This window comes from Strongylocentrotus purpuratus, unplaced genomic scaffold (assembly GCF_000002235.5).
Source record: "Strongylocentrotus purpuratus isolate Spur 01 unplaced genomic scaffold, Spur_5.0 spur5_scaffold_1, whole genome shotgun sequence".
NCBI lineage: Eukaryota > Metazoa > Echinodermata > Echinoidea > Camarodonta > Strongylocentrotidae > Strongylocentrotus > Strongylocentrotus purpuratus.
The window spans coordinates 46,255,630-46,267,434 of record NW_022145594.1 but is presented as its reverse complement, the minus strand read 5'-3'; the positions used below and the strand labels follow the sequence as shown (position 1 = coordinate 46,267,434).

Genomic DNA, 11,805 nt, shown 5'->3' with positions numbered 1-11,805 from the left:
GGAGTAGATCTATGAGAATATTTTTCATAGTAGTCAAGCAGGAGTTTGAAGATTTTACAGGTGTCAATCGCTAGGGGTTACTGAAATTGATTAACCTACAGTGCCTGAGTAGCCATTTGGCAAGAATGCTCACCAGTGGCAAAAGAGTCAAAGAAAGTTGGATTAAAAGATGTTCTTTATTGAATATTGATGATTGAAAAAATAATTGGTTGAACGCCAGTTCACTCTTTTTCTCTTTCCAAGATTGAAGATATCCAAGACACATTCTGCTTTTCAACATCATTGTGAAATTCGAAAGAGGGCTTCCCAAACATCACATACTATTCCATCTCCATCTCAAAGCACAAGAAAGCAACAACAAAACAAGTAATTGCCTCGATACTTCATCTGATCAGCTTGGTGATGAGACAAATGCATGGTCCACCATTAGACTATACTTGCAGAGATGCCAACTTTTGGAAAACAGAAATAGGGAGGATTTGTAACCGACACCAAATAATGTGCGCGTAGCGCACATCTCGAGCGCGTAGCGCCCGACCCATGCGGCCGGGGTCCAGGGCCCGCCTTAGGGCCCTGGAAGCTCTGGGGTTCTAGATGCTCTCTGGTGCAATCTGAGCCTTATTTTGCAGCATTTTACATGTGCATTTGGATTCTGTGTCAATATCCATGCATTGGTTACAGCGATCCATATGCTGAAACAATCTTTCGCTACTCTTTGTCTTTTATATGTCTTTTAACATAGTGGAATTACTACATGCTAAAGTTAGCAGATGATATTTCTCATTCAATTCACAGATATATATACTGATAAGCGCCAAAAAAAAAAAATCATAATTTTTTTTTTTTTTTTTTTTTTTAAAATAAATCGGGAGGATAAAGGATGGTGATCGTAAGGTCGGGAGTTGGGGTGAATTATCGGGAGGGTTGGCATCTCTGTACTTGAGAAAGTGACGATTCACCATAGACGGACACCGACATATCCAGCTTGATAAAGATTGATGGATGAAAATGGAGAATGAAAATACCTGCTTGGTGATCTGACATTTGCTTGAGCATCAATCGCTCCAGGCTGTGATATTTAAAGTTTTGTACGCCCTCTTCATACTTGGGAATTAAGATCTCAGAAAGCTTGGAGTGACAAAAAAAAAAAAGCATACAACAGGAAAATTTAAGGAACTAATAAATGTACAGGCATAAAAATGAAAGGACTTTTAATGCGGCGCAGTGAACGAATTTGATTTGGACTGCTTGAAATAGAATATAGCAAAGTTCAGGCAAATGGATTGTTTTCCCTTATAATATAATAGACTCATTGACTTCTTTATGTAAACACAGATGGTAGGACTACAGTGTATATCAAAAACATTTAATTCTCTTTGAGGGAGAAAATTCAACATGGTGCTTGTCCAAGGATCCCCTGGACGCGTCCTTTTTTTTCCAACGAACTTTTATACTTGATGCATGCAAAGAGGTCACAAACAATTGGACTTTGATTATTTATTGCTTTGCCTCACTATTTATAAAGGCAAAACACTAAATAAACTGAGATTTGAACCCTCTGGTCAACTCCAACGTTCTATTAGTATCACGCTGTCTTTACCGATTGAGCAAGCGATGAGTTGACAAAAGAACGATTTGTATAATTACTATCACCCTATTAGCCACCCTACCGGATTCCACGTGCGCATGCGCTGGCTTCCTTCGCGAGTGTGCATGCGCAGGTTCTCCTCGCGAGCTCAAAGTTTGTAGGATTTTTTTTTTCGCCCCCTGGACATCCAAAGAATCTTGTATTTCCAACGTTTATTTCTTTTATTCAATTATTAATTAGTCTGTTTTTAGTAGGGTGGCTCCATCAGTAGTTAAATACTGTTTTCCGTGGAGGCCCTACAACATAAATACAAAATGTACAAACATATGAACACATGAATTGCCGTAGCCTGGAGCGAGAACCTATTCAGTCCTCGACAGTGACTATGTCTCTGACACCAGAGACTCTGCCTCTGAAACCAGAGATTTCTTGGGGCAAAGCCAGGGTCAGGCGTAATATATCAAAGTCCAAACCCCAAAGATACAGATGATGCGTAGTCTCTTTAAGTAGCTGAAATCATCATCATAAAATACCGCCTTCAACAGAAAGTAGAACTGGGGAGTCAACATAACCAAAATGTTGAATAGTTTTGTTAAAATTCTTGTACCATTCAGAGTAATACAAATTGGATAGAATAGAAAAGCATAGAATTGGAGGACTCGTTTATAATACTGAATTTCTGAAGGCATCCTATTTATAACCATTACACACATAAAAACACCTACATGTATAAAAGCAGTTACATAATTTAGAAACCTGGGCTCTTTATAGTAAGTTGGGATGATCTCACGGGGCTTTCATCACATAGGGGGCGCTTGACTTGTATCATCGATGACCTTTGCTCTCTCAGCCACTCTGCTCCAAACTCCTGGTGATGCCTGTAGCTTTCACCTCGGCCGCTTCTTACTTTGGAACAAGCTCCCTCTTCTGAAATCTGTGAAATTATTCAAAGAAGAATTGAGGAAATACCTATTGCAAGTACTTTGTATTTATTGGACACCACATAAATGAACTTCTCCAAATTGTTCTCAAAATGATTTCTTACAAGTTAAAACCTTGGTACAGATACTAACAGAGATCTGGATATTTTTTTCTTTTTTCTGAGGATTACAACAGTAACAATTTAGTATTCTTATCATCATAACCTGAAGGGTGAATCTATACCTGTTACTAGTGTCTTGGCAGATCGTCGCTTTCTATGCCCTGTCGCTGCAAATCCTTGAGAGACTTATAGGTCCCATCACACAGAGGTAAAACAAGAGAATCTACAGGTGTTTGACGTCTGCCACGGCCATTGATCAAGTTTTGCTTGAAAGCATCCGGTCCCAGAACCTTGTTGATATTCCTCGCCTTGTTGGCAAACGTCTGTTGATCATTCTGAAAGGAGGATTGGGGTCCTGGCAGATCTGTCTCTGGGTTGCAAGTAGCTTGATCAGCATTGGTTTCCTGTAAAAGATTGAATAATTTAAAACCATAAAGGTATATCAGTGTAGGAAGCTTCCTATTTTTGCATAATAGATACATGTAAAAAGAGAGTACATGACGGCTAGTGTTTGTTTGCTTTTATTGACTTTTAAATATCGCCCTTCTATTCATGTACATGCAAAAGTGGCCACAGCATTTATTTATTTTAGTTTGAGGTGAATCAAGCTAAGAGTTACTATCATTTTATTTCAGAACAGTGCTCTGGATCCTTAAGAAAATGTTTGTGTGGGGGCCCTGCCCGTGGTTAGATTTTCTCCTCCCCTACAAAAGACCCCTATACTACTACAGGTTGTTTATCAAATTGTTGTTGTTCTCGACATAAAAGCTTGCCTGAGGCTTGCCCGATAAGGCAACAGGTAATGTATGTAGACTGGATTCCAAGTATTTCAATCATTAATAACAGGTTAATTGAATAACTCTTCACTAGGTCCCAAGTAAGGAAACATCCATAAACTAGAAGATATTGGTAAACCAGTTTATTGCATGCATTTTGTTTTGCCTTTATTATTCAGAATTGTAATCCTCGTACCTGCATCAATGGCTCTTCTAAAAACAACGTCTGTTCCATGTTGCCAAGTTGTGAAATCGTCGCCACATCCTGGGAGTTAGGTGAAAGCTGTTGAATAATGAGTTTCTTGTTCTGCTGCACATCAGCTTCGAGAGAAACGTCACCCTGACTATCCTTCTCCGAGACTACTGCATCTGTCTTGTGAGTCAAGAGATGGCGCTTCCTCAGGTAGTTATGGGCAAAGGTCTCTCTGCAGATGGGACAAGAATAAGGTTTTCCGCTTGTGTGGGAGAAGTTATGAACGTGCAAGCCACTAGAGTATCTGAAGCTCTTTCCACAAATCTCACAAACATAGGGTTTCTCGCCGGTATGTTTTCGCTTGTGGGAGTTGAGTGCATTGAGGCTGTGTTTCCCCTGTCCGCAGATATCACACACAAAACGTCTGGAAGAGTGGATCTTTAAGTGATTCCGAACGTCGCTTCGGGTGCGGAAGGCTTGTTTGCAGATCTCACAGCTGTAGGGTTTACTGGGGAGGTGGATCTTGGCATGCCGCCTAGCTACTCGAAGCTTGCTGAACATCTCTCCGCAGACGCCACACTTGAACTTCTTTGTGTGGGTCGTCTCGTGTTTGTCAAGGACGCGGGCCTCGAAGAATGCTTTCCCACAGACTTTGCACTTGTGGCTTCGCTCACCATAGTGAGTAAAAAGATGCCTTGGAAGATTTTGGAAATCCTTTTGACAAATTTCACAAAATGTATTCCTCTTTGCTCTCCTGTTCTTCCTTTCAGTAGATTGGTCTTTTTCACCGCTTATTGTTTCCTTGGACTCATCATTCCAATCAGAATCAGTATCACTCTTACCGGATTCTGATTCATCAGAACTCACAGACATCAATTTCTCTTCCATACCCCTGGTTTTCAGGCTGCTAACTAGCTCAATAACCTCATCGTGCATTGCAGTTACAGCGCTCGTTTTCAGTGAATCTAGTTTTATAGAACGTTCCTTCCGATTAGCTTGAATGCCTTCACCAAGACCTTGTTCAGTCTCTAGAGTTGATCCTTGCAGGCTCTTGTCTCTGGTTGTCACATTAACACACAAACTAATTTCTTTGGCTTCTGCTTTCAGGTTGAGCTTCTTAGGCTGGGGAACGTCTGAAGTATCGGTGTCCAAAATATTCCAAGCATCAGTCACCATTTCTAGCACAGTCCTGGGTTTTTCTTCATCTTGGTCACTCACAGAAATATTTATTGCACTAGATTTTGCAGGGTTTTTAGAGCTCCGACATTCCCAGCCCACCCCATGCACACTTAAAATATCAGTAGGTTTTGGTGTTTCATTTACACCTTTTCTTTCCTTTTTGTCAGATCGAGTCTGGCTTGATAAAATTCTGTCTACTTTCTTAGATTTTGAAACACGAGGTCGTCTCTCAGTCCCTTTCATCTGCTTAGAGTTCAGTTCCTTAGACCAGCTTTGTATTGCCATCTCTTTTGAAACACCTCCACTGCCAGATGGTTTTCGGCTTTTGTTTGACTTGCTACCTCGTAGTTTCAGAGCCATTGCTATATCCAATGTAAGGTATCTCTGTACACTCACAACAGATCCTTCCCTTCCGAGGGAAGTCAAGGTCTTAGAATATCTTTCACTGAAGGCACCACTGACATGGGTCTGCTTATGGTTCAAGAGAGCTCTTTCCCTCAGGAAACCTTGGCTGCACACATCGCATTTTAATTGTGACATCTTTGCATCTTTCTTCATGACTGTAGGAGCTGTGTCTTGATCACTCTCCTCCCTGTATTTCGAACGTATGGCAGCTGATCTCTTACTTTGGCGACAGGCACGTCCCACGGGCGGTTCCATGTTCTTTGAGGTCCCCTTTTAGTTAAGAATCCCTGAGTCTCCCAGGTGAATATTGGATCTCTAGACCATGCATCTATCGTACACAAAGATCATCTGCAGAAGAAGAATTAGTTCCACCAAAGCTTTAGATTTGCTGATTTTGGATGGATGATCCTCCACTATTCTCCAAAATAGGGTCAATCAGCTGAAGGCCGTGAAGAAAATTTTATGAAAAACTTCGCTTTTTCAGGCGAATGCGTTAGGTCAGTTCAGCTCATTCACTTCCTTTGGTCTACTATTGTTGCGTTGCGTTTTGACACAAATCAATGTCCATCCAATAGTAAGACCATATTGAACTTTTTCTCATCAAATTTGGTCAAGCCAATTCTCCAAGGATCTGTGGTAAGAATTATAGAAATGAAATTAAAGCAACCATTACCATGTTTAATGTGTATTCCTTGCTAATTGTAAAATGCACCGCACAACATAGATAATTTTCTGACATCAATCCTTTTCATCTACATGTAGATCTACAGTGGAAAAAAGTAATAACAAGGACACTTGGACTATGAAAATTATATATTAGGGCAAAAATAACACCCTAAAATATAAAAAGCTGGGACCAGCAAAACTACCTTGTTATAACGATTTTGCTGAATTTATCAACACTCCCTACATGCACCTTCTTACACTTGCCAATGCAAAATCAGGCACTTTCACGTACACCGCATGTACTTGCTTCTCCGACAGAACAAACATTGCAAACTCTTGTAAAAGCTCAGGGTTTTTGTCATGTAAAATTCAATGTTAGCTCATTATCATCAGGAATACATGGAAGATACGCAAAAGCGCTATTACTCTGGAAGGTTTTCTCCACATTAACCAAAAATGTGAAAATGTTTTACTGGAGTGAAAGCGATTTGCTTACCTTCCATGTGTTTCTGGTGATAATGAGCTAACATGCCGTTTACATTTTTGAAATGCTGACTTCTCACGAGCGTTCACGATGTTGGTTTTGCCGGAAATGCAAAGACATTGTGTACATTAAAAAAACTGTTTTTGCATTGCCAATTTGATACCGGTACCTACTTTACGATAATAGCAATTAGTTTAAAAGGGCATGTGGGCAGACTTCGGGGAATATAACAAACTTTTAGCGTGTGCCTCAGTAGTATGACCATGTTTCGCGAATGATCTAAATCTTTAAAAAATCGGCAAGATTTCAAAAATCTGATACCACCAATGGAAAGAGTAACCTAAAATTACCCAGAGACAGTTTCCAATGGAATCAAGTGTGAAATTTGAGAGCAGATGTCTTCAAAATTGAAAGTAAAAAGTGGTACCAACTGATTGTTGATATTCTGTCAAATTATGCCTTGCAAAATATGTAATTACCTTTTATTTGATTGATCGCTTTCTGTGATAAATCAGCTGTAAACTCACGTTTTTTTCAAGTCTTTTTTCTGGAGTTGCAGCGATCTGAAAATGAACTTTCAGTCTCAGATCGCCATATTTCTGGAATTCTTTGACTATAACTTTTCTAGTTGCACCAATTTGTATTTTAAAAACTCTGCAGCCCTTTTGGAAATAATTATTGAACTAAATAAATGTGTGTAGAATATGAATAATCATGAACGTAATATCACATTTCAAAATATTTTTAAAATCTCCCTGAATTATGGTCACCCACTCATATACTAGTATACCCTGCACAGATTCAGTGATTTTGGTTGCGAAAAAAATTTATGGCCAACAATCACTTTTGCCTTAGCTTTAGCCTTTGGATTTAACAAGATGCAGGAGCGGTGATCCTGGGGGGGGGGGGCCCTCAATTTCTTTAGGGGGGATCATCCACCCCCCCCCCCCCCCACCCCTGGAAAATTTGTAAAAGTGCCAAAAAAAAGTGTATAGCAAATATTGACTAAAAACTGCAACAAACTTTTAGGCTCTGGAGAGCCCAAGAGTGCAACGTTAAGAAAAATAAAAAATGCAAAAATCTTCTCGCATAAAATCGCAAAGTGTTCAAGTAAATATTGCAGACAAGTGAAGTGTGAAAAAAAAATATTGCTTGTTTTTATACTATAGTTTTGCTAAGGAATGTAATTTTTTAATACAACAAAACCTCAAACCTGTGAGGGGGTAGCCACTTCCGTTATCACCCCTCTCGTTCATTATGCTCCATCGTACAGGCGTAATGATGGGGGGGGGGGGCAGTATAAAATTCAAACATGGTATATTTCCAATTCGATACCAGTGAGTTTAATACAAATGTTGCTGAAATGGCATGGTTTTCACGTGAGCTTCCGGGGGGCTTTGCCCCCTGGACCCCACCAAGGGCCTTAAGGCAGGCCCTGGTTGCTCATCTGACCGTAATTTAATGCCTAAAAAACCTAAGCTTTCGGGGGCTATGCCCCTTGGAGCCCAAAAGGGCCCTAAGGCGGGCCCCTGGTTGCTCATCTGACCGTAATTTAATGCGTAAAAAACCTAAGCTTTCGGGGGCTATGCCCCTTGGAGCCCAAAAGGGCCCTAAGGCAGGCCCCTGGTTGCTCATCTTACCGTAATTTAATGCGTAAAAAACCTAAGCTTTCGGGGGCTATGCCCCTTGGAGCCCAAAAGGGCCCTAAGGCGGGCCCCTGGTTGCTCATCTGACCGTAATTTAATGCCTAAAAAACCTGAGCTTCCGGGGGCTCTGCCCACTGGACCCCACTAAGGGCCAAGAGTTATGTTGTTTTGCTAAATTTAGCCAACAGCTGCATTGCGCAATATGTAAGCGTATGCAAAGTGGCAAATTTCGGAGCTAGGATGCAAACAACATTTCTATCGCTGTTTTGACCAAGATATTTTTAGAATTCAGACACCCCTTTGGAAATAGTTCTGCTCTCTCATATGACACCTCATTTATTTAGTATCACTTTCAGGATCACAACAAATAAAGGTTTGAATCTCAACTTAAAAAAAAAAAAACGTCAACCCATTTTGCGCAATGCACATACATGTACATGTAGATCTAGACTGCATAGGGATGCATGCAATCTCTATGAGAAGGATTTTAGAACACATCGGATCTGCGATCAGACACCCTACTTCATGAAACATGTAGCGGACAAGTAGCTCACGAACGCTGAGTTAGTCAAGAAGTTAGACTTACGACGGTTTCGAGGAATGGGCCCCTGCATGCCAGTGTCACTGTCAAATATTAAGTTGGCAAAATATGCTCATCCGACCTTAATTAAATGCCAAAAAAAACCAAAAACAGAGGTCATGGGGCCAAGCCCCTCGACCCCTGCCGTGGCTTTACCCCCCTTAGACCCTACGCCAATTTTACGCTCGATCCTTTTGCTTTGCTCTACCTGTTCGTAAATACTTAGCTCCCCCCTCCCACTTTGAAAAACTTTCCGCGGGGCCTGTAGTGTATGTAACAATGGAAGTAGGAGAGCTACCAAGTGTCACACATTTTGAGGGTCTGGAAAAGCTCTCACGCACGACGCGCACGCTAGATTTCGAAAAAATGCTATATCTTATACGAGTGTTATACCCTTGCCCGCAAGCTCGCGCGCCGATTCATGAAAATGTCACGCATTGCCAGAGACGCCAAGTTCAAAGATCGGCAATGCGTGACATTTTCATGATTCGGCGGGCAAGGGTATAACACTAGGGTGTCTGATCGCGCACCCGATGTTGTGTGCTAAAATATTTCCCATAGAGATTGCACACATCCCTATGCAGTCTACGTGCATTGCGCGACCATGAAAATTGGTCAATGATTTTATGAAAAAAATTGAAATTCAAACCTTTGGGGCTTGTGATCCTGAAGGTGAAACTCAATAAATGAGGTGTCATATGAAAGAGCAGGTTTTTCTCCATATTCCCCAAGGGGGCGCACCCACGAAATTCTAAAAATATCTTGGTCAAAACAGCGATTTAAATGTTGTTTGCATCCTAGCTCCAAAATTTGCCACTTTCCTGAGCTGCGCCCCCCGGGCTTATGTCCGGCAAGACGTAAGGAAAATATGTATGCACTTATTTTTCGCTAGCCCCAAGAGATCACTCGCCCCAACAGTTTAAAAATACCCTTCCCACATTTTTGGAATCAGCTAATTAGGGAGGCGTGAGCTCCGCTCAGTCCAAACCATGGTTACATCGCGTAACATCTGCGCGTATAGTGAATGAAAGTATGGATAGACATTCGCGCCATAAACCCCGGAAGTGAATACACGTTATAGTCCATGGCAATATCGCGGAGTATCGCGGAGACAACGTGCACGTTGTCCCCGCGATATTCCCATTGACTACAACGTGTATTCACTTCCGGGTTCTATGGCGCGAACGGCCACCCATACTAGTCAATGGCACATATCGCGGAGACAGCGTGGCTCAAGCCGCAAGTCGCGCATTGGCTCAGCAACATGCGTACGATATGCATACGCTTGCATATCGCGCGATACAGCCGTTTGTCTGAATTTAGCAAAACAACATCACTCTGCGTGGACGTCTTTTTCGTCGATTTTGAGCAAAATGATATGAATATACCAGCGTTTTGGAGGGGCTGTAGAGTAGTGGCTCCGGTCTGCGGCCGATCGGCGGGAACTGCCGATTCTATTTTTATTGGAATACTCACAGAATACTTCAATACCCTCAATAAAGAGTCCATATACTTACTTATTAAATAGAAGTCACAAATAACCAAACTGACCCACAGCGTGGTCAGCATTGACCATGTTTCGAAATGCTTCGAGTTCCCCGGTTTGCGGGCACGCAGTACCGGTTTGCGGCACGCGTACGTCACAAAGCTTTATGCGCTACGTCACGATGAAAGCATGTACCAAATTACTACGGGTAACCCAAATTCTCATGTTTATCTGTTGCTACGGTAAATTTGTGAAGTTTTAAACAATTTCACCTTTTCCTCGAATGGATCATCCCATACGGGGGTACGTACTACTAGAAACTATCGGGTCATAGGGGGTACACACATCAGCACACATACCATCATACACGATCCCGCATGTTATGTGTGTATTAACACCCCCTGCCGCAAACCAGAAAAACACGTAATTACGTGCCGGTTTGCGGTCACCCCATGCAACTAGCCATGCGGTGGCACAATCAAAATATCTGCGATAGGAGACAGACCACAGCCATCATACTTCCACAAAAACATCAAATTTCACCTCCAATCGGACAAATATCGGACAAATAGAGCTACAATATTGATCTAGTCATGCCTCGATCTCTTAACTTAAAAGTTAGCACCTGCTGGAATTTTCATCGGCGACTGGTGCCGTAGATTTCCGACATCGCTGACGGATACTCCGTACCGATAGGAGCACCTGCTACGGACATTTTCGGCAAAGCAGAACTTACCGTGGAATCCACGGTAGGTTTCAATGATTATTATCGAGTCATATTCATTTTATTTTTGAAACAAATACCCCTGGCCGCAAACCGGGCGATGCCGCAAACCGGAGACTCTACTCTATCTTTTGATAGAAACATCGCTGAGACTTGAAATTTGATATGTATTATTCTGATTACATTTTTTATTCAAATATCAAACAAAAATGGTGAAAAACGATCCCAAATTGAAAATTGAAAAATCGTTCAGACACCCACACATACATGTAACTTGTTAGACCCTAGATCTCGATTTCTAGATCTAACTTAGACTCTAGACTAACTTAGTCTAGATCTACTAGTAGACCCTAGATCTAGACCTACTACAAGGTAGTCTAGACTCTATAAGCGTTTTTTTCAAAATCTAGCGCGTGCGTCGTGCGTAAGAGCTTTTCCAGACCCTCAAAATGTGTGATACTTGGTAGCTCTGCATTGCTGATCTTTGAACTTTGTGTCTCTGGGTGATGCAGATTTTTTTCTGCCCCCCCCCCCCCCCCCGCCCTCCTCCTCCAAACAAACGTTTTTGCTCATGCATGAGCCATGACACTGTCTTCTTAAACCCAATCGGTGAGGTAATCAAAATCTTATCCAAATTTATTACGTGTAAACTTCTCCAAATTACTATTTTAAATCAACTGTCCCGATACACAAACTTTCCCGAAACACAAGGGCTGGATCTGGGCGCCGCTAGATACACGTGCACTGTACGTACACATTTGCGTGTAGAGTCAATGGGGATGTGAAACCCCTTGGCCTTGGAAGTTTGACTGAACAGCAAGATAGTCTACATAAATTTAAAAAGTTAAATAAAATGAAGTGAATGAGTAGTGGCTTATTTCACTAGAATGCTGTGATGTCATGTAACCTCTTGATATGTAATTACACTACAACTAACCTGCCAACACACTTGCAGTGCCTATTTATATAGCAAAATAATATTGTTCGTCGAGCTCGAGGTGTCTGTCGAATGGCCTGGCGTGAATCGGCTGCATGC

The 11,805-nt window shown here is 41.6% G+C and overlaps 1 protein-coding gene across 1 annotated transcript; it reads right to left on the bottom strand.

Moving 5' to 3' along the window:
* Positions 1–1,345: 1,345 nt before the first annotated feature.
* On the bottom strand, positions 1,346–5,306 carry LOC115921163 (zinc finger and BTB domain-containing protein 49-like). The gene is made up of 3 exons (XM_030978341.1): positions 3,603–5,306; positions 2,753–3,034; positions 1,346–2,522 (listed from the first exon to the last, which is right to left on the bottom strand). The coding sequence occupies exons 1-2, from the start codon at positions 5,136–5,138 to the stop codon at positions 2,759–2,761; spliced, it is 1,812 nt and encodes a 603-aa protein (XP_030834201.1). The 5' UTR covers positions 5,139–5,306; the 3' UTR covers positions 1,346–2,522; positions 2,753–2,758.
* Positions 5,307–11,805: the final 6,499 nt, after the last annotated feature.

Bases quoted from the DNA above. Each gene is read 5' to 3' on its own strand.
- LOC115921163 (XM_030978341.1), bottom strand. From the start codon at position 5,138: ATGGCTCTGAAACTACGAGGTAGCAAGTCAAACAAAAGCCGAAAACCA. The intron at 3,035-3,602 runs GTACGAGGATTA...AATCTTTTACAG, and splicing joins TAGAAGAGCCATTGATGCAG to GAAACCAATGCTGATCAAGC.